Source organism: Anomaloglossus baeobatrachus, chromosome 3, assembly GCF_048569485.1.
Source record: "Anomaloglossus baeobatrachus isolate aAnoBae1 chromosome 3, aAnoBae1.hap1, whole genome shotgun sequence".
NCBI lineage: Eukaryota > Metazoa > Chordata > Amphibia > Anura > Aromobatidae > Anomaloglossus > Anomaloglossus baeobatrachus.
Window position 1 is genome coordinate 392,046,245 of NC_134355.1, and position 21,238 is coordinate 392,067,482.

The 21,238-nt window shown below is 47.6% G+C and overlaps 1 protein-coding gene across 5 annotated transcripts in view; it reads right to left on the reverse strand.

Moving 5' to 3' along the window:
* Nucleotides 1-21,238, reverse strand: part of FAM135A (family with sequence similarity 135 member A) — a 189,833-nt gene that overhangs the window by 24,915 nt on the left and 143,680 nt on the right. For 4 of the 5 annotated variants that reach the window (XM_075340243.1, XM_075340242.1, XM_075340241.1 and 1 more), the window contains 3 exons: nucleotides 14,302-14,375; nucleotides 13,795-13,949; nucleotides 1,637-3,947 (listed from right to left, as the gene is read on the reverse strand). In XM_075340243.1, the coding sequence (XP_075196358.1) occupies nucleotides 1,637-3,947; nucleotides 13,795-13,949; nucleotides 14,302-14,375 (2,540 nt within the window). The remainder of the gene's footprint in view (nucleotides 1-1,636; nucleotides 3,948-13,794; nucleotides 13,950-14,301; nucleotides 14,376-21,238) is intronic. The other variant, XM_075340244.1, reaches the window with a different exon arrangement.

The following is a 21,238-nucleotide window of genomic DNA, read 5'->3' on the forward strand; positions in this document are numbered from 1 at the left end:
AAATCAGTCTAATTTTTCATACACTCGTGTGACTCCAGGCTTTCTGTGGCAATGACTCTCATTGTTCAACCACTGCAGTGGTACTAGACAATTTTGTCTTTGACGGCTCTGCCTTTACACTTCTAGCAGGCATCATTTTACTAACTAAGGTTAGGAACTTCTTAGCTGTTTCACAATGACCAGACCACGGGAGGCATGAATCACAGCTTGGCTGAGGGATTGCAGCTAGGTATATTTTTCTGTGATACACCAGCATGTAATATAGTTTGAAGATCCGGCCAGGGACTATAAGGGAGAGAAGAGACTAGTTGGGGCAGCACCTGGAATTTACCCAGCACTGTTGCCGATGATTGACAGGTCTCTTCCATAGTAAGAGACCTGTCAATCACCAAGAGCGTGCGGTGAGAAACTGGCTGGAGTCGGTGATGGACTAGTCTAGTCATTGACTATGGTCCCCGCCCGGACCTTAAACTATGTTTTCTCTGAAACGCTGGAACATTTCAGAAGTATACCTGAGACTAGTTGTGAATCCAGGCTATGATTCATGAATCCTGAGGTCTGGGCAGCATGAATTCCTTTTCAAGGGACTCCATCACCAGGTTTTTGCCACCTAATCTGAGAGCAGCATAACATAGAGAGATCCTGATCCAGCGATGTGTCACATACTGGGCTGATTCATGTAGTTTTAATAAAATCATTGATTAATCAGCAGGAAATTATGATTAGAGGTACTTGGCGTGCTGCAGGTAGTCCAGCATATTCATGAGCTCTGTATAACCCCGCCCCAACCTCTGATTGGCAGTTTCCTGTGTACACTGTATATGGGCAGAAAGCCGAGATGCAAAAAATAAACTGTCACTGGGCCATAGATCCCGAAAAATGAGAACACTACGGGTCGTGGAAAATGGCGCAACACATACATCACTTTTTTCGGACAAGCTTCTGATTTTTTTTTTTAACCACTTTGATAAAAGTAAACCCATACATGTTAGCGGTCTACGAACTCGCACTGACCTGAGGAGACATCACATCGACATATCATTTTTACTATAGTGAACACAGTAAATAAAATATCTCAAAAACAATCATGCAATTGCACTTTTTTTGCAATTTTTCAGCATTTGGATTTTTTTTTGCCATTTTCCAGTACACTATATGGTAAAACTCATGGTTTCATTTAAAAGTACAGCTCGTTCCACAAAAAATAACCCCTCACATGACCATATTGACTGAAAAATAAAAAAAATGTTATGTCTCTCGGAAGAAGGGGAGCAAAAAAAACGGAAAGCACAGATTTGGCCAGTCGTGAAGGGGTTAAAGGTATCATTTAGTGGGTGAAAAAAGGGTGCAGATTGGTATTTATACCAATATACATACTGGTAATGAAAGAAGTTGCTCGCAGGACCAAGTAAGTGCTAAGACGGTATATGTGAGCAATTAATTTTTTTTTGTACTTTTAAAAGTACTCTTTATCCACTGGACAGCTGCATTACTACTTCCTCCCTTTGTTAGATAAGCCAGTATATTGACCTTATTGAATAAAGTTTCATATTTTGGAGAGAAGAAAAGACAGAACGAAACAGAAATTTCATGACAATCAAAAGTCAAAATATGGACAGGTGGTTGTAATACTCACGCTATCATTAATGGCTTCGGAGAGCTTTCATACCAGGCAAGAGATGTTGAGGACTCGAACATGGCACCACCTGGCTGCTTTGTAATAGTGTCAGATGCGTTCCTTGGACTAAATGCAATGCCACAAGGGGAGTCTTTTAAGGTATAAGAAAATGATAAACAGCTAGTCGTGCAGACGCCCGGCATGGTTATGGCATCTTTAAAATATTCAGAACTAATGCGTTCAGATCGTAAATACTTGTCATTTGCTGAATCATGGATAACTTCACATTCAGGATCTTCTGACTTGTATATTGGGCCGTCTGTTTCTTCATAATAGCCATTTTCAATCATTTCTTCGTCCTGCTCCTCCTCTTCATCATCATCCTGCAAAAGCGGGCCAGTCAACTGCAGCTTTGAAAGTTCTCTTTCAGGAGTGACATACCTAAAGTCATCTCCAGGGCTGATGTCAGAAATATCTGTGCTACTTTGGGAGCCGAAATAATTTTCAACCAAACCTTGTTTCACGATGTCTGTGCTGTTTGTAGACATAAGTATAGCAGCAGAAGGACTACTCACAGCTTCAAATAAGTCCAGGTTGGTTTCTTTGGGTTCCATGGCAGTAGATTCTTCTTTTTGTAGTGTCACCTCATCATCAATAACAACTGAACCTGAAACGACAGATTGTTCACCCACTACAATAACTTCTGGATCGAGTGCAACATGGGGGCTATGAAGAAACGTTTCGGGAATTTGAGGTTCTCTAAAAGTGGTTACAGAGCCTGGTGGTGGAACCGGAATACTCTTCACTTCATTCGGAGTTTCCTCATCAGAAATGGCAAACTGGAAAAGGTCTCTGATGCTGGAAAGGGAGGAATGCACTGGGACATTGTCTCTTTCTGAAAACACAACGCATTGAGGCTGTGTGAGAATGTGGGATATTTTGGGATCAAACTTTGGCACAGGAACACTTCCCAAGTCTAGGACAGTTTTACTATCTTTAACCTGGCTTTCGGGTACAACCGAAATCTTTGAACTTTCATCTGGCGAAAGTTCATCATCGGAAGGCAGAGAATTGATCGATGTCAATGACGACTGGATTTCACTCAGGGCACTGGTGCTTTCTGTACAGTGGCTTTCAACAGCAGTTTTCAAAGTAGATTCTGGTTTTAGCAATAGCTGTGAATATCCCTTCTCATTGGAAACAGTGTCAGGCTCGATTACATTTTCTAAAGAACATTCTGGATTTGGATGAGTTGCAAAAGAGCTAGGCTCGCTTTCTACCCCGGAATCAGAAAATCTGGAAGATGCACAGGTAATGCTAAGATCAGGTAACTTTATTGTATCCCCACTCACTATAATGTGGATCTCCTTTGATGTAAGATGTGGTGGGTTTTTTAACTTGATGAGCGAGTCTCCAATTCCAGGTAATTTTACATTTGTATCCACCGCAACATCTTTTTCAAACACTAAATCTGTCTCCAGTAATGGCGTAACGCCACCAGGCACAGTAGACAAGCCTTGTCCCTGTATTCCTTCCTTAATCGTCACATCTCTAGATACTTCTGGCTTGGAGGCAAATATAACTGTTACTTTTTCACCTTCATAGGCGTTCTTGGTACTTGGTTTGACCTCTATTGTCCTCAATCCAGAAGGTCCTGTGTACTGACCGACATGACTCCTTTCTCTTGGTTGAGGCACACTGTCCATTTGCGTAAGCACAGTACCTGACTGTTGTGTGTTGGCAGCACCTGAAACAGTGGAGAAAGGGATTAGATTACCAGAATCCAAGGTGATACTCTGGCTTCCCTTGGAGCTCTCACCACCTACAGAAAGTGGTTTGTTTGCGACAGGGTTTAAAGCCAGAGAGTTATGTCCCTTTTGCCATGTGTGCAACCCAGACAATTTGGCGTCACCTGTTGGAAACCCTGGAGAAGAATAAAGTCCATCTTTAGGGCAATGTGAAGGCCTGCCTTCAAATGGTTTGGACATAACCTCAGCTGTAGCAGCTTTTAAACATTTGTAGCTCACTAAAACCACAGAGTCTTTAGAGTTCTGCTTTACTATCTTTTTTGGATTTTCAGGTTTCATTGTTCTCATCAGTTTATTTTTAGATTTGGACTTATTGTCATCTTCATTTTTAGATTTTAACATTTTCGTTTGCTGCTTTTCACCTTCAAAACACCAATGTGGAGCAGAGATACCTTCAGCTGCGACTTTTAGCTCTGGACTGATAGGACCATACACATATCCATCTTCGTTGTCAGCCTTCTCCATTTTATTAGAATCGGATTTTTGCAGGGTACTGACGCCCAGCCATGGCCCATCCAAATCTACAGTGTAAAATAAAAAAAAAAACAAGTACATTATTCCAGCATCTTTCTACAATATATTTTAAAAGAAATTAGTCAATGCAATTATTGTCATGGACAATAATCAACCCTGCTCATCCAATATTATATATCCCTTAACATGAGAGCTTTTAAAGCTCTAGTAACAAGAGGAAACAAGCTTTGCATACTTCATCTATCTATATCTCCTTAAATGAGCAACATAATTGGATTCAAATTTGCTACTTTAAAGTTGTAACACATTTTACCATATCACATTGGGAGAATAACCACGGGTGGACATATGACGATTATACATCCTGCTATGAAATGTTTATTATATGAATACTATGTAAGGAAACCCAGTGGCACAGTGATGGTGTCCGCCAGTACACCACTATATTAGTGCTACTACCCACATTAAGTTTATTACATATTTATTAAATATTCATTAAAGGGGGTTTCCTACAAAGTTAAAGAGGTTGTCTCCTACTTTTACATTGATGGCCTCTCCTTAGAACAGGTAAATCATTGTTAGATCGGGATCTGACACTCAGCACCTCTGCCATCAGCTGTGCTTGGTGCCGGTGGTGGCAGCCGGAAATGCTCAATTCCGAAGCTGCTCAGTCTTCTGATAGTGGTTGTGGCCGGGCACTGCACATCCGATTCCTATTGATCTGAATAGAAGGTGGATGTGCAGTACACGGATGCAGCCACTATGAAAAGACAGAGCAGCTCTGGAACTGAGCATTTTCGGTTGCCGACAACACCAAGAACGGCTGATCGGCGGGGGTGTCGGGTGTCGGACCCTGCCAGATCTAACATTGATGAGCTATCCTAAGGATAGGCCATCAATGTAAAAATAGTAGACAACCCCATTAATTTTAAAAAACAGATTTTTGTGTACTCACCGTAAAATCGTTTTCTCTTAGCCATCATTGGGGGACACAGGACCATGGGTGTTATGCTGCCTATCCATAGGAGGACACTAAGTATATGCAAAAGCATAGCTCCTCCTCTGCAGTATACACCCCCTGGCCGGGCCAGGCAACCTCAGTTTTAGTACACAAGCAGTAGGAGAAAAAAATAGTAAGAACTTATCTCAACGGAGGAACATGAGAAAAAAAGAGTCACAACCAAATAAGGTAGTGAGCGAACCAAGGCCCAACAGGGCAACAGGGTGGGTGCTGTGTCCCCCAATGATGGCTAAGAAAAAAAACGATTTTACGGTGAGTACACAAAAATCCGTTTTTCTCTGATGCCTCATTTGGGGACACAGGACCATGGGACGTCCTAAAGCAGTCCATGGGTGGGAAAAAATAAACGAAGACAACACAACCCAAGAACTAGGAACCAGTCCCAGACAGCCTGGAGCACTTACTGAGAGAGGTGCTCTACTGCCGTTTGCAGAATTTTCCTACCCAGATTTGCCTCAGCTGAAACCTGGGTATGGACTCTGTAATGCTTTGAAAAAGTATGTAGGCTAGACGAGGTCGCAGCCTTACACACCTGTTCCACTGAAGCCTGATGCCGAATGGCCCACGAAGCGCCAACTGCTCGCGTGGAATGAGCCCGCAGCCCACTAGGAATGGGCTTGAGTTGCAAGCGGTAGACTTCCTGGATCGCAGAGCGAATCCAGTGAGCCAGAGTTGCCTTTGAAGCTGCCTGTCCCTTCTTAGGCCCCTCAGGAATGACGAACAAAGAGTCCGTTTTCCTGGATATGTAATATCTGAGAGCTCTGACGAGGTCTAACGAATGCAGAGACCTTTCCACCCTATGAACTAGGTGTGGACAAAAAGGAAGGCAGAACAATGTCCTCGTTCAAATGAAACGGGGTAGGAACCTTTGGAAGAAAATCCGGAAGGGGGCGCAGAACCACCTTGTCCTGGTGAAAGATCAGAAAAGGCTCGCGGCAAGAGAGTGCTGCCAGCTCCCAAACCCGTCTGATGGACGTAATTGCTCACCAGGAATGTTACCTTCCAGGACCGAAGAGCAAGGGAGCATTCTTTGAGAGGTTCAAAGGGAGACCTGTGGAGACCGTCCAGAACGAGATTGAGGTCCCATGGGTCCAGCGGCCGTTTGTACGGGGGAACTAGATGGGAAACGCCCTGGAGGAAGGTCTTGACTTGCGGTTTTTGAGCCAGGCGGCATTGGTAGAAGATTGAGAGCGCTGAGACCTGCCCTTTAAGGGAACTGAGAGCCAACCCCACTTGCAAGCCAGACTGCAGAAAGTCGAGAATTTTGGGGATGGCCAGAGTCATAGGCTGGACGTTAGTTTCCCTGCACCATGAAAAGAAGATTTTCCACGTACGGTGGTAAATGCGGGATGAAGCAGGCTTTCGGGCGCTGATCATGGTGGAGATAACCGCGGGGGAGAATCCCGCTCTTGTTAATACCCAGGTCTCAATGGCCATGCCGTCAGCTTCAGGGCTCTGGAGTTCTGATGGGAAATGGGCCCTTGGGTCAGCAATTCTGGTATGTCTGGAAGGCGCCACAGTACGTCTGCGAGTATTTGTACTAATTCGGCGTACCAGGCGCGCCTGGGCCAGTCCAGTGCTATCAGTATCACCGGGACTCCCTCTGCCTTGATCTTCCTGATTACCCGCGGCAGCAGGGGTAGAGGTGGAAATATGTAAGGCAGGCGGAAGTGGTGCCAGGAGCAGACCAGAGCATCCGCGCCGATGGACTGCGGGTCGCGTGACCTGGCTATGAACGCGGGTACCTTTGCGTTCAACCTTGAGGCCATTAGATCCACGTCTGGTGTGCCCCAGCGAGTGCAGATGTGTAGAAACACTTCTGGGTGGAGAGACCATTCTCCGGCGGCCAGGCCTGGCGACTTAGAAAGTCTGCTGCCCAGTTCTCTACCCCCGGTATGTGTACCGCTGATATCACTGACCCCGTCGATTCGGCCCAGCTGAGGATCTTGTGGGCCTCGAGATCAGCCGCTTTGCTGCGGGTGCCCCCCTGCCGATTGATATAGGCTACAGCTGTCGCATTGTCCGATTGGACTCGAATCTGACGACCCGCTAGCAGAGGGCAGAACGCCCTGAGGGCGAGGAAGATCGCGCGGATTTCCAGGAAGTTTATGGGTAGGGAAGACTCCTGGGGCGTCCAACGTCCTTGAGCAGTGTGGTGCCGGTACACTGCTCCCCAGCCTAGGAGGATCGAAGCCACCAGCGGAGTGCATACCTGACTGAAGGCGTCAGGTGAAGATGTTTGTCCAGGGAGAAGGGGCTCTTGTCCCAGGTAGCTAGAAGGGCTAGCTGCAGTGGGCGGAGGTGCAGTTGAGCAAAAGGTACTGCCTCCATAGCCGCCACCATCCTGCCGAGCACCTTCATGCTGAATCGAATGGAGCGAGACGGAGGACGTAGAAGGCAGCGTACCGCTTGTCTAAGAGCGATCGCCTTGTCCTGAGGGAGATAGAGCAAGCCCCGACGGGTGTCCAGGGACATGCCCAGGAATGTGATGGATCGTGATGGGACCGGGGGTGATTTGTCTAGATTCAGTAGCCACTCTAAGCGGGATAGGGTGTCCACGGTGATCTGTACGCTGGTCGAGCAGTCGCGGAAGGAGGGGGCCTTGATGAAGGGGTCATCCAAGTAAGGGAGAACGACTACTCCCCTGGCGTGAAGGACGCTCATGGCGGCCGCCATGACTTTGGTGAAGACCCTTGGTGCAGTGGCAAGGCCGAAGGGTAGGGCTACGAATTGTAAATGAGAGTCCTGAACTGCGAAGCGGAGGAACTTTTGGTGATCTGGAGTGATGGGTTTGTGCAGGTACGCGTCATTGATATCTATGGAGGCGAGAAATTCCCCTTCGACCATGGATGCAATAATGTACGTGCACATGTTTGTTCAGGTGTTTCAGGTCCAGGATGGGTCGAACTGACCCATCCTTTTTGGGGACCACAAAGAGGTTGGAATAAAAACCCCTGAACTTCTCATCGTCCGGGACGGGTATTATCACTCCTGCTGTTTGGAACGAGTGGATTGCTGAGAAAAAAGTCCTTGCGTCGTTTTCGAGTCTTTGGGGGGTTTGAGAGAAGGAACCGACTCGGGGGTCTGGTCCGAAATTCTATGTGGTAACCGGAAGACACAAGGTCTTGCACCCATTTGTCGTCTGAGGCGGCAGCCCAGATGTGTTGAAAGAGCCGCACTCGACCTCCTACAAGGAGTGTGTCTTCTGGGGCGCCAAAGGAGTCATGAGGGGGGAAAACGTCGTGGAAGAGTCTCCCTAGTCCTGGACTGTTTTGGTCTAAGCTGCCATGACGAAGTGGGTTTCGGGGAGAGCTGAGAAGGTTGGTCCCTGCGTAGTCCGCGGCTAGTGGCGGGGACAGAGCGGGATGTCGACCAACCAAATGAGTTCCGAAAGGAGCGGAACGAGGACTGTGGACGTCTGGTGAAGGTCGTCCTGGGCTTCAGCTGGGGAAAGGAGGTACTTTTTCCTCCCGTGGCGTCAGAAATGAGCTTGTCCAGACGTTCGCCAAACCATCGGTCTGGAAAAAAGGGAAGGCCCGTGAGAGACTTCTTGGAAGCAGAGTCCGCTCGCCATTGTCGGAGCCAGAGAGCTCTACGGATGGCTATGGTATTTGAGGCGGCAAAAGCTGCGCAGGTAGCAGCATCAATGGAGGAATGCATGAGGTACGCCGCCGCAGCGGCAATTTGAGCTGTTACCTCTGTGACGGTATGAGGGAACTGGGATTCCTCAAGCGAAGAGTTAAGGGATTCTGCCCAGACCGAGATCGCCTTTGCGACCCACACAGAGGCAAAAGAGGGCGAGAGGGAGAAACCCGCAGCCTCAAAGGCAGAGCAGGCGAGGTGCTCCACCTGTCTCTGTCGGGTCCTTGATGGAGGAACCATCGGGTAAAGACAGGAGCGTTTTTGTGGCAAGGCGGGAGACCGGGGGGGTCGACAGAGGGCAGATCGGCCCAGCTCTTAGGGGCAGGTGAGGCAAAAGGGTACTGGGACTCCATGAGTTTACGGTTACCGAAGCACCTGTCAGGCTTCTCCCTTTGCTTTGTAAGGATATCCTGAAACTCTGGGTGATCAGCGAAAACCTTTTGGGGTTTCCTTGCCCTCTTAAAGGAGACCACATGGTCAGTGGTAGTGGATGGGGGATCCTCCACATGCAGAGTCTGGTTGATTGCTGCTATAAGGGAGTCTATTGCAGTTTGATCATCTGGGGAGGGTGAAACCAAGGAATCATCCTGGTACAAACAGCATTCTCCCTCCTCCAGCTCTTCAGAAGCCGTGGAGCGTGTGGGAGAGCCTGCCCTGTGTGCTCCCAAGGGAGAGCCATGGGGGCCATGAGAGAGTGCTGGAGACACCCGGCTGTGTGCTCTTTTCCTGATCCCTGCAACCGGTGAAGCATGGGCCCGGATTACCTCAGAAGAATCCTCCATAGGGGTATCCTCAGGCTGCGTCCCGTCCAGGGGCCCAGAAGGGTGTGGCGAATGACATTGCATAGCCAGCACCAGGTTCTGTGACAGTTTTTCCATGGATTGGGACAGAAACTGTGCCCATTCCGGTGGGCTGGGAGCCCTAGGCCCTGGGCTGACAGTTGCGGCGGTGGCGGCGGGGGACTCGTCGTCCAGTAAAAGGCAGCCCAGGATCCAGCGTCGCAGGAGGGGGTACGTGGAGGCAACACTCTGCGTTCCCGCCCATTGATGGTATTGGGAGATCAGTCCCTAAGGGAAACCGTCGCCCTCAAAAAATAACAAAACCTTGAAAGGATGTGCCTCCTACAGACACTAAGCTAAAACTGGGGTTGCCTGGCCTGGCCAGGGGGTGTATACTGCAGAGGAGGAGCTAATGCTTTTTGCATCTACTTAGTGTCCTCCTATGGATAGGCAGCATAACACCCCATGGTCCTGTGTCCCCCAATGAGGTGTCAGAGAAATTCATTTTAAGCAAGAGATCTTGGAATAATAATAAGTTCCACAATTGGATGTGTTTAAAAATATGTTCCTGTGCTGAGATATCTTATATATGTGCCCCTGCTATGTACTGTGTAATGGCCATGTCTGACTGTACAGTGATATGGTTTAATCATACCACATCTTCTGAGATGGGGAGGATGCAAATGAGGTTAGCATGATAGATGATTCTTTTTGTGAGGTAAAACATTTCTCTACCTGTAATTAAAAAAGGTTTTACCTCAAAGAAAATAATAATTTGCCATCCCATGATGTAATGTCTGTGTACTTTATTACTTCCTCCCCTGCCCAGGAGATGTGGCATGATCAGACCATGTCCCTGTACGGTCAGACACAGCCATTACACAGTACATAGCAGGGTCACATATATAAGATCTCAGCACAGGAACATTTCTTTAAACACATCCAATTGTGGAACTTATTATCATTCCAACATCTATTGATTAAAAGTAACTTTGTTTGTGGCAAAAACCTCTTTAAGTATAGCAGCTTTGCAGTTCGATAATTCCATTCAAATTTTCATAATCTATTATTGTTTTCACTGAAATATCATTTAAAGAAGATTGATTAGATGTTACAATAAAAACTATAAACGTTACTAAATAGGTATCCTAGCCCTGAAGAGGCTTGTGTGCTTACTTTGAAAATCCGTGTGTGAACGAATGTATAATCCTGATATTAAACTGTGCATTTTATAAAAGCACCACTCTAGCGGGGGTTTTTTATTTTATGTGGCACTGATGGAGTGGCGCTTTAAATCTAAGTCCCCTGCCCCGGTCTCATATTCACCTTCCACTGACTTAATCTGTTTCCAGCATTGCTCTGATCGGTCTCCGGGGATTTGTGACCTACTGGCAGTTCCAGTGTCTCATGAAGCATGCCGGAGGTCACAACTCAATTCAAGTCTATGAGAGACACCTTCTAGACTTCCACTGACAGCTTGTGACGTAACTTCTAACTTCCGGCCAGTCAGAATTTACAGACACAAGATTGCGCCGTGGAACCGGAGCAATGCAGAAAAACAATGAAGCCACCGGATGGTGAGTATATCATCATAGCGCATCATAGCGCAGGGGACTTACATTTAAAGCCACACTCCAGTGTTGGGGAAAGAAAGAAAAAAAAAAAAAAAAAAAAAGAACGCTGCAGTAGTGCTTTAATCCAGCTACAAAAAGATTCATAAAATGCAGCATTTTAGTATTACGTAGCAACACTTTCAAAAGGGGTTATACTGCTATCCTGATATGGATCTTCAAAGATAGTATCCCAGCCTCATCAAATCTAAAAGATCTTCTTAATAGTATATGCAGCTGGTGTTAGATTTACTTCAAGAATTGTCTAATCATTCTTGTAGTGGTATCCCACGATGATCAACACCCCTGAGCCATCCAAAAAGCTTATTTTGTCATGTTGCTCTTAGAAAGATGAGCCAATCTACATCTTTGTTCATAAAAGCTGCTGCGCCGTAACACATATACACACACACACAAGGTTACCATGCTCTGGATGTGATTGGAGCACATCATGAGCCTCTGCCTCTCTGACTCTATTCCCCACCTAGTGTCACGTTCTTTTGCATCACTTACAGTTCACTGGCTTTACTGCATAGGCGATTTAGTTTTGGACAGCAGAAAATGGGGAAAATCATACTTCCTACTTATTAACGCTTTCCTAACAGTGTATAGAAGTACTCATTCTGCATGGCCACACACACCTCTGCTATTTGCATATACACACACAGCTCAGCTACATTAACATACACAACAGAACTACATCAACACACAAGCAGTTCAGCTACATCAACAAAACACAAACACAACTCAGTTCAGGTACAACACGCACAGCTCAGCTACATCAACATAACACACACAACTCAGCTACAACACACAGATCAGCTACATCAACAAAACACACACAACCCAGCTGTAACACACTCAATTCAGTTACATCATCAAAACAAACACAATATAAATTCAAGCATTTTGAAGTCCCTTCCAGGCATGAGACTGATTATCATGAAAGGTCCTTGGCTACCAAGGATGTAGAGCATCTGTACACCTCGAGTGAAGTGCCGGTCCTTGTAGCTTCCTCTCCTGTCCCGCACTGATCAGACAGATAAATGTGGGGCAGAAGGACAGAGGGCAGTTCTCTCAAAGATTGGGACGGACATTGTATAAGGACACACCCTATGTAGCAAGGTTTATTTTTTCTTGACTGAAAGTGTGTGGTATAAATGAAAAATATACAATATGTGTGCATAAATATAATGTATATATTTAACCCCGTCAGCCCCCGGGCACTTTCCGTTTTTGCGTTTTTGTTTTTTGCTCCTTTTCTTCCGAGAGCCGTAACTTTTTTATTATTCCGTCAATCTTGCCATATGAGGGCTTGTTTTTTGCGGGACGAGTTGTACTTTTAAATGAAACCATAGGTTTTACCATATATTGTACTGGAAAACAACAAAAAAATTCCAAGTGTGGAAAAACTGCAACAAAAGTGTGATCGCACAATACTTTTTGGGATGTTTTATTCACCGTGTTCACTATATGGTAAAACTGATGTATGTATGTGATGCCTCAGGTCGGTGCGAGTTTGTAGACACCAAACATGTATAGGTTTACTTGTATCTAAGGGGTTAAAAAAAAATTCACAAGTTTGTCCAATAAAAGTGGCGCACGTTTTGCGCCATTTTCCGAAACACGTAGCGTTCTCATTTTTCGGGATCTATGGCTCAGTGACAGCTTATTTTTTGCGTCTCGAGCTAACATTTTTAATGGTACCATTTTTGCGCAGATGCTACGTTTTGATCGACTGTTATTGCATTTTGCGTAAAACATGCGGCGACCAAAAAACGTAATTTTGGCATTTGGAATTTTTTTTGCCACTACGCCGTTTACCAATCAGATTAATTTATTTTATATTTTGATAGATCGGGCATTTCTGAACGCGGCGATACCAAATATGTGTATATTTATTTATTTTTTAACCCTTTAATTTTCAATGGGGTGAAAGGGGGGTGATTTGAACTTTTAGGTTTTTTGTTTTTTTTTATTTTTTAAAACTTTTTTTTTACTTTTTATTTTTATTTTACTAGTCCCCCTAGGGGGCTATAGCGATCAGCAAGCCGATCGCTATTATCTATCTGCTGATCACAGCTATACAGCTGTAAACAGCAGATTCAGTCACTTCCAGTTTCCCTCTGCTCCGTGCCGAGGAAAAACGAAAGTGAAACTTTGTAACTGCAGGCGTCATCACATGACCCTGTGCTACGATGGCAACCACCGAACGTCACGTGATCACTCACGTGACTTCCGGTGGGGGCGGCGGTAAGTAAAAAACATGGCCGCGCGCATATAGATCTCACTGCCAGACTTTGGCAGCGAGATTTAAGGGGTTAAATGTTGCGAGTGGAAACGATTCCACTCGCAACATGCAGGCACACATGTCAGCTGTTGAAAACAGCTGAAATGTGTGCCGACCGCCGCCTGCCCGCAGCAGGGGGCGGGGCTTAACGGGACACGATCCTTGACGGATAGATCCGTCCAAGGTAATGAAGGGGTTAACAACCATGTTGTCAACATTGCCAATGAGCTCTACTGCAACTACGAGTAGTGATGTGTAAAAAAAATAATACATGTGTAATGTGCAGGAGGATGGTGTCATTCTATATATTAATGTCTGCATGTTTCGTGTACTCTTTTGCTTCCTGCCTCTAGCTCTATAGATCTGTAATCTGCAGTGTGAAGGTTCAGAAAGTAACATCTACTGAATGCGCGTGTGTCCTCCTTACAAGAAGCCTGAAGCATATTCTTCTACACATCGCACTCTGAGAACATGTAGGTCAGGGCAGCCTGCCCCACAGTCAGAGACAGGGAGGAATCCATATTCCTGTGCGCTCGTATTACCCGTACATACCTTCTGTAATGTAATCTAAGTACCGATCTTCAAAAATAATAGGCAAGGAGTTCAAGTCTCCATCCAGCTCACAACACTCTATGGGCAGCGGTGGCAGGGAGCTGAAGTAGGTGGAATTCTTTATAGCTGTTGACATTTGGAGATGACTTTGGGCACTGTAGAGAGAAATATCAATCTAGTGATTATAAGAAAGACAGAAGAAATCACATAAGTTTAGTCAATAACAAATTTCATTTACTTCACATCTATCTTTGAAATGTAAAATAAAATAGGAAGGTGAAGTCTGTGACATGGAGCGCTCAAAGCCCTTTAGCACTGCCCAGAGATTTCTGTTACTGCAGTCTAGGCACACTGCCATCTATTTATATAGGATCAGATCCATTAAATGTAATTAATCACTTTCCCATAACTATCTTCAGTTATTATATATTCAGAACTGCTTGGATTCCAGGATGATAACCTGTAAGAAATCTTGCGAGTTATTACATGTATAATTTGCACACTCACTGCAGTTCTTGGTATGCCAGGGCCGCTTGTCTAGGATGCTCAAGGCAAAAGAAAGCTTCTGCAAATCTACGTACCTAAAAACAGACAAGGAGACAAGGAGTGAAAACATCGCAAGCACTTCATGTTTACCTCCAGCTACCTTACATCCTTCAGGACGTGGCCTAGTTTGGGCCTTAAAGGCGCTGTTCCACAACTAAGGGCACAAACACATCAGCGGTATTCTGCCGCACTGCCGGATCCGGCATAAGGGCAACACAGTACAATATAGTTCACAGACAGTGTGGCAAGCCCCGGTCACATGCTGTCACATGCTCCGGTTACATGACCACATGTGCTCGGAGCTTGCCAGTGAACTGTACTGTCCTTGTGCCGGATCTGCGAGTGCGGCAGGAAAACGCTGTTGTGAAACCAGTGTAAGGCTGCTTTCACACTACGTTTTTTTTAACGTGCCTCATGATCGTTTTTTTGCTGCAAAAGCGGATCCTGTTTTTACAAAGAGAAACGCATGTGTTATTTTACAGGATCCTGCCACTTGAAGTTTATGGGCAGGCATTGGAGACATGTGATCGGGAGTGAGGAGAACTGAACGTGACAGATTGGAAAATTCAGATGCAGCTGGGGGCAAAAGAGAGTGAGAGGAGAGAGGGAAGAAAGGAGAGAGGAAAAGAGAACAGAGCAGAGAGGAGAAGAGAGAGGAGAGGAGGAGTAAGGAGAAGAGAGAAGAGAAAAGAGGAGGGAGCAGAGAGGAGACGAGAGCAGAGAGGAGAAGAGAGGGGAGAGAAAAGAGCAGAGAGGGGAGAGAGAGAGCAGAGAAGGGAGACAGAGAGGGGAGACAGCAGAGAGGAGGAGGAGGAGGAGGAGGAGGAGGGAGGGAGGGGGAGAGGGAGAGAGAGAGAGAGAGAGAGAGAGAGAGAGAGAAGAAACAAAAAAAGAGGAGAGGAGAGAGAGATAGAGAGATAGAGAGACTGTGATCACGCCAGGCTGGTTTCTGGCCAAACAGGATGCTGTTTATCAGCATACCACCGTTCACATACGTTTGCGTGCTGTTTAGTCAGGATCCAACGACTTGCAGTATTTGGAAGCAGCTCAAAAACGCTACAAGCGTTTTTGAAGAATGTTTAAAAAACTGCAAGTCGCTGGATCCTCACTATAACGCTCGCAAACGCATGTTGACGAGACTCCATTACAAATGCATTGAAATGAAAACGCATTTGCAATGGATCCGTTTTTGCATTAAAAAAACGTTCAGGACGCATGTTAAAAAAACGTAGTGTGAAAGCAGCCTAACATAGCGGTCAGATAGCTGGGGGTCCCCACTAAATTATAGCGCCCCTTGTTCTTCCTCACTGCACTACAACAATGCAGAGGAGTATTAAGGGAATTTTCGGGATTGGATTTACTCAACACTCAACTTGTAAGATAAATTACTTTTATAGTACAGGTTGTTAAGCATACAGAAACAACAATAATGTGAAGTTTTTAACTTTATGTTATTAATAAAAGAACATTGTGAAAGATTTTATTTTTTACTTGGGATTTTTTTTAGTAATTCTTTCTGTACTATAATACAAGATGGAAAAACAACTGACTAGAAATATTACTTAATATTACTTAAATATCTTGTAACTTTTCCATTATATCCTACATTAGGGGGCCACATATATGGAGCAGGTTCAGGAGCTGAGCCCGCACCATTCCCGACACACAGCCCATATCTGCCTATAACGGCAATGCCTGGATATATATATCCAATCGCTGCGGTTTAACAATGGAAATGCCACAGTCAATTTCTGAGAGCATCATTTAATTGGGAATTTTCTTGTATTTATTTATAGCGCTAATAAAAAAGGGAATTTTGTTTACTTACCGTAAATTCCTTTTCTTCTAGCTCCTATTGGGAGACCCAGACAATTGGGTGTATAGCTTCTGCCTCTGGAGGCCACACAAAGTATTACACTTTAAAAAGTGTAACCCCTCCCCTCTGCCTATACACCCTCCCGTGGACCACGGGCTCCTCAGTTTTGGTGCAAAAGCAGGAAGGAGAAAACATAAATTGGTCTAGGGTAAATTCAATCCGAAGGATGTTCGGAGAACTGAAGACCATGAACCAAAAGAACAATTCAACATCAACAACATGTGTACACAAAAGAACAACCAGCCCAAAGGGCACAGGGGTGGGTGCTGGGTCTCCCAATAGGAGCTAGAAGAAAAGGAAATTACGGTAAGTAAACAAAATTCCCTTTTTCTTTGTCGCTCCATTGGGAGACCCAGACAATTGGGACGTCCAAGAGCAGTCCCTGGGTGGGTAAAAGAATACCTCAATCAAAAGAGCCGAAAACGGCCCCCTCTTACAGGTGGGCAACCGCCGCCTGAAGGACTCGCCTACCTAGACTGGCGTCTGCCGAAGCATAGGTATGCACTTGATAGTGCTTCGTGAAAGTGTGCAGACTAGACCACGTAACTGCCTGACACACCTGCTGAGCCGTCGCCTGGTGCCGCAATGCCCAGGACGCACCTACGGCTCTGGTAGAATGGGCTTTCAGCCCTGAAGGGAGCGGAAGCCCAGAAGAACGGTAGGCCTCGAGAATCGGTTCCTTCATTCACCGAGCCAAGGTTGACTTGGAGGCCTGAGAGCCCTTACGCTGGCCAGCGACAAGGACAAAGAGCGCATCTGAACGGCGCAGGGGCGCCGTGCGAGACACGTAGAACCGGAGTGCTCTCACTAGATCCAAAGAGTGCAAATCCTTTTCACACTGGTGAATTGGATTAGGGCAAAAGGAAGGCAAGGAGATATCCTGATTTAGATGAAAAGGGGATACCACCTTAGGGAGAAATTCTGGGACAGGACGCAGAACCACCTTATCCTGGTGAAAAACCAGGAAGGGGGCTTTGCATGACAGCGCTGCAAGCTCAGACACTCTCCGAAGTGATGTGACTGCCACCAGGAAGGCCACCTTCTGCGACAGACGGGAGAGAGAGACATCCCGCAGCGGCTCAAAAGGCGGCTTTTGAAGAGCCGTCAGGACCCTGTTAAGATCCCAAGGTTCCAACGGACGTTTGTAAGGTGGGACCATGTGGCAGACCCCCTGCAGGAACGTGCGGACCTGCGGAAGCCTGGCTAGACGCTTTTGAAAAAACACGGATAGCGCCGATACTTGGCCCTTGAGAGAGCCGAGGGACAAACCCTTGTCCATTCCAGATTGTAGGAATGAAAGGAATGTGGGTAAGGCAAACGGCCATGGCGGAAAGCCGTTATCAGCGCACCAGGATAGGAAGATTTGCCAAGACCTGTAATAGATCTTGGCGGACGTTGGCTTCCTGGCTTGTCTCATGGTGGCAATGACATCCTGAGATAACCCTGAAGACGCTAGGAGCCAGGACTCAATGGCCACACAGTCAGGTTGAGGGCCACAGAATTCAGATGGAAAAACGGGCCTTGTGACAGAAAGTCTGGGCGGTCTGGAAGTGCCCACGGTTGACCCACCGTGAGATGCCACAGATCCGGATACCACGACCGCCTCGGCCAGTCTGGAGCGACGAGAATGGCGAGATGGCAGTCGGACCTGATCTTGCGTAGTACCCTGGGCAGCATCGCCAGAGGGGGAAACACATAAGGCAGTCGAAACTGCGACCAATCCTGGACTAAAGCGTCCGCTGCCGGAGCTCTGTGATCCTGAGACCGTGCCATGAAGGCCGGGACCTTGTTGTTGTGTCGTGACGCCATGAGATCGACGTCCGGCGTTCCCCAGCGGCGACAAATCTCTCGAAACACGTCTGGATGCAGAGACCATTCCCCCGCGTCCATGCCCTGACGACTGAGAAAATCTGCTTCCCAGTTTTCCACGCCCGGGATGTGAACTGCGGAGATGGTGGAGCCTGTGGCTTCCACCCACTGCAGAATCCGCCGGACTTCCTGGAAGGCTTGACGACTGCGAGTGCCGCCTTGGTGGTTGATGTAGGCGACGGCAGTGGCGTTGTCCGACTGGATTCGGATCTGTCTGCCCTCCAGCCGCCGATGGAAAGCCAATAGGGCTAGATATACTGCCCTTATCTCCAGGATATTGATCTGAAGTGACGATTCTATCGGAGTCCAGGTTCCTTGAGCCCTGTGGTGGAGAAAAACCGCTCCCCAACCTGACAGGCTCGCGTCCGTGGTGACCACGGCCCAGGTTGGGGGTAGGAAGGATTTTCCCCGAGACAGAGATGTGGGTAGGAGCCACCACTGAAGTGATGTTTTGGTTGCAAGGGAAAGAGAGATGTTCTTGTCGAGGGAAGCCGCACTCTTGTCCCATTTGCGAAGAATGTCCCATTGGAGTGGCCGTAGATGGAATTGCGCGAACGGCACTGCCTCCATAGCTGCAACCATCTTCCCCAGGAAGTGCATGAGGCGCCTTGAGGGGTGTGACTGACTCTGAAGAAGTGATTGCACCCCCGCCTGCAGAGAAAGCTGTTTGTCCCGCGGTAGCTTGACTAACGCTGGCTGGGTATGAAACTCCATCCCGAGGTAAGTCAGTGATTCGGTCGGTGTCAACTTGGATTTCGGGAAATTGATGATCCACCCGAACTGCTGTAGAGTCGCCAGAGCGACGGTAAGGCTTTGTTGACACGCCACCCGAGAAGGGGCCCTAACTAGGAGATCGTCTAAGTAGGGGATCACCGAGTGGCCCTGAGAGTGCAGGACCGCCACGACGGATGCCATGACCTTGGTGAAAACCCGTGGGGCTGTCGCCAGGCCGAAAGGCAATGCCACGAACTGGAGGTGTTCGTCCCCGATGGCGAAACGCAGGAAACTATAATGTTCGGGTGCGATCGGCACATGGAGATAAGCATCCTTGATGTCGATCGATGCTAGGAAGTCTCCTTGTGACATCGAGGCGATGACCGAGCGGAGAGATTCCATCCGAAACCGTCTGGTTCTCACATGTCTGTTGAGTAGCTTGAGGTCCAGAACGGGACGGAATGACCCGTCCTTTTTTGGCACCACAAACAAGTTGGAGTAAAATCCGCGACCACGTTCCTGAAGGGGAACGGGAATCACAACTCCTTCAATCTTTAGAGCGTCCACTGCCTGAAAAAGTGCTTCAGCCTGTGCGGGGGGTGGAGAGGTTCTGAAGAAACGAGCCGTAGGTCGGGAGCTGAACTCTATCCTGTAACCATGAGACAGAATGTCTCTCACCCACCGGTCTTGAACATGTGGCCACCAGGCGTCGCCAAAGCGGGAGAGCCTGCCACCGACTGAGGATGTGGCTAGGTGAGGCCGAGAGTCATGAGAAGGCCGTCTTGGAGGCAGTGCCTCCTGCGGCCTTTTGGGGGCGTGACTTGGACCGCCACGCATAGGAGTTCCTCTGGCCTTTCTCCGGCCGGTTGGACGAAGAGGATTGGGGCTTGGCGGAGGGACGAAAGGACCAAAACCTCGATTGGATTTTTCTCTGCTGAGGTCTCTTAGGTTTGGACTGGGGTAAGGAGGAGTCCTTTCCCGAGGATTCCTTAATAATCTCATCCAATCGTTCGCCAAATAAACGTTCGCCAGAAAAAGGCAAACCAGTTAAGAACCTTTTGGAAGCAGAGTCTGCTCTCCATTCGCGCAGCCACATGGCCCTGCGGACTGCCACGGAGTTAGCAGATGCTACAGCCGTACGGCTAGTGGAGTCCAGGACGGCGTTCATGGCGTAGGACGAAAAAGCTGATGCCTGAGAGGTCAAGGAAGAAACATGCGGAGCAGAATTCCGTGTGACAGCATTAATCTCAGTCAGACAAGCCGAGATTGCTTGGAGAGCCCACACAGCCACAAAGGCCGGGGCGAAAGACGCGCCCGTGGCCTCATAGATAGACTTCACCAAGAGCTCTATCTGTCTGTCAGTGGCATCCTTCAGGGATGAGCCATCGGCAACAGACACAACGGACCTAGCAGCCAATCTAGAGACTGGAGGATCCACCTTGGGAGAGTGTGCCCAGCCCTTAACGACTTCAGGTGGAAAGGGATAACGCGTGTCAGAGTGCCTTTTAGCAAAACGCTTGTCCGGGACCGCTCTGGGCTTCTGGACAGCGTCCCTGAAGTTAGAGTGATCAAAAAACGTATTGCGCGTACGTTTGGGGAATCGAAATTGGTGTTTCTCCTGCTGAGAAGCCGACTCCTCTACAGGTGGAGGCGGGGGAGAGAGATCCAACACCTGGTTGATGGACGAAATAAGATCATTTACTAAGGCGTCCCCCTCAGGGGTATCAAGGTTGAGGGCGAAGTCAGGGTCAGAGCCCTGAGCTCCCACGTCCGCCTCGTCATCCTGAGAGTCCTCAAGCTGAGATCCAGAGCAGCGTGAGGAGGCCGGGGAAGAGTCCCAGCGAGGACGCTTAGCCGGTCTGGGACTGCGATCCGGGCAGGAGTCCTCCGCCTGGGACCTAGGGGCTATCCTGGGAGCGCGCTGCGGCGCGGACCGAGAAGGCCCTGGAGGAGACAAACTAACAGGGGCCGGTGCCTGTGAAGAGCCCGGTCTGGACTGCAATGCCTCAAGGAGCTTAGATGACCATTTGTCCATAGACTGTGCAATGGATTGAGAAAGTGACAGAGAGTTTCTCAGCGAAAGAGGCCAATGACGGTGACTCTGTCCCTGCAGCCTGCTCAGGAGGAGCAGGGGGATCTACATGAGCCGAGGGGCCCACAAGTGCCCGAGGCTCCGGTGAGCAAGCGTGGCAGGAGTCGAGCATTGATCACAGTGAGGGTAGGTGGATCCCGCAGGCAACATAGCCCCACAAGAGGTACAGGCTGTGAAAAAACCTGTGCCTTAGGGGCTTTGCTCCTTGTGGACGACATGCTGTAAGCAATAAGTGTCCCTTAGGAGAGTGACCACTGAGGGTATATGGGAAAGGGTTATACAGCCGTTCCGAATATATATATATAATATATATATATATATATATATATATATGTATATATCACGGC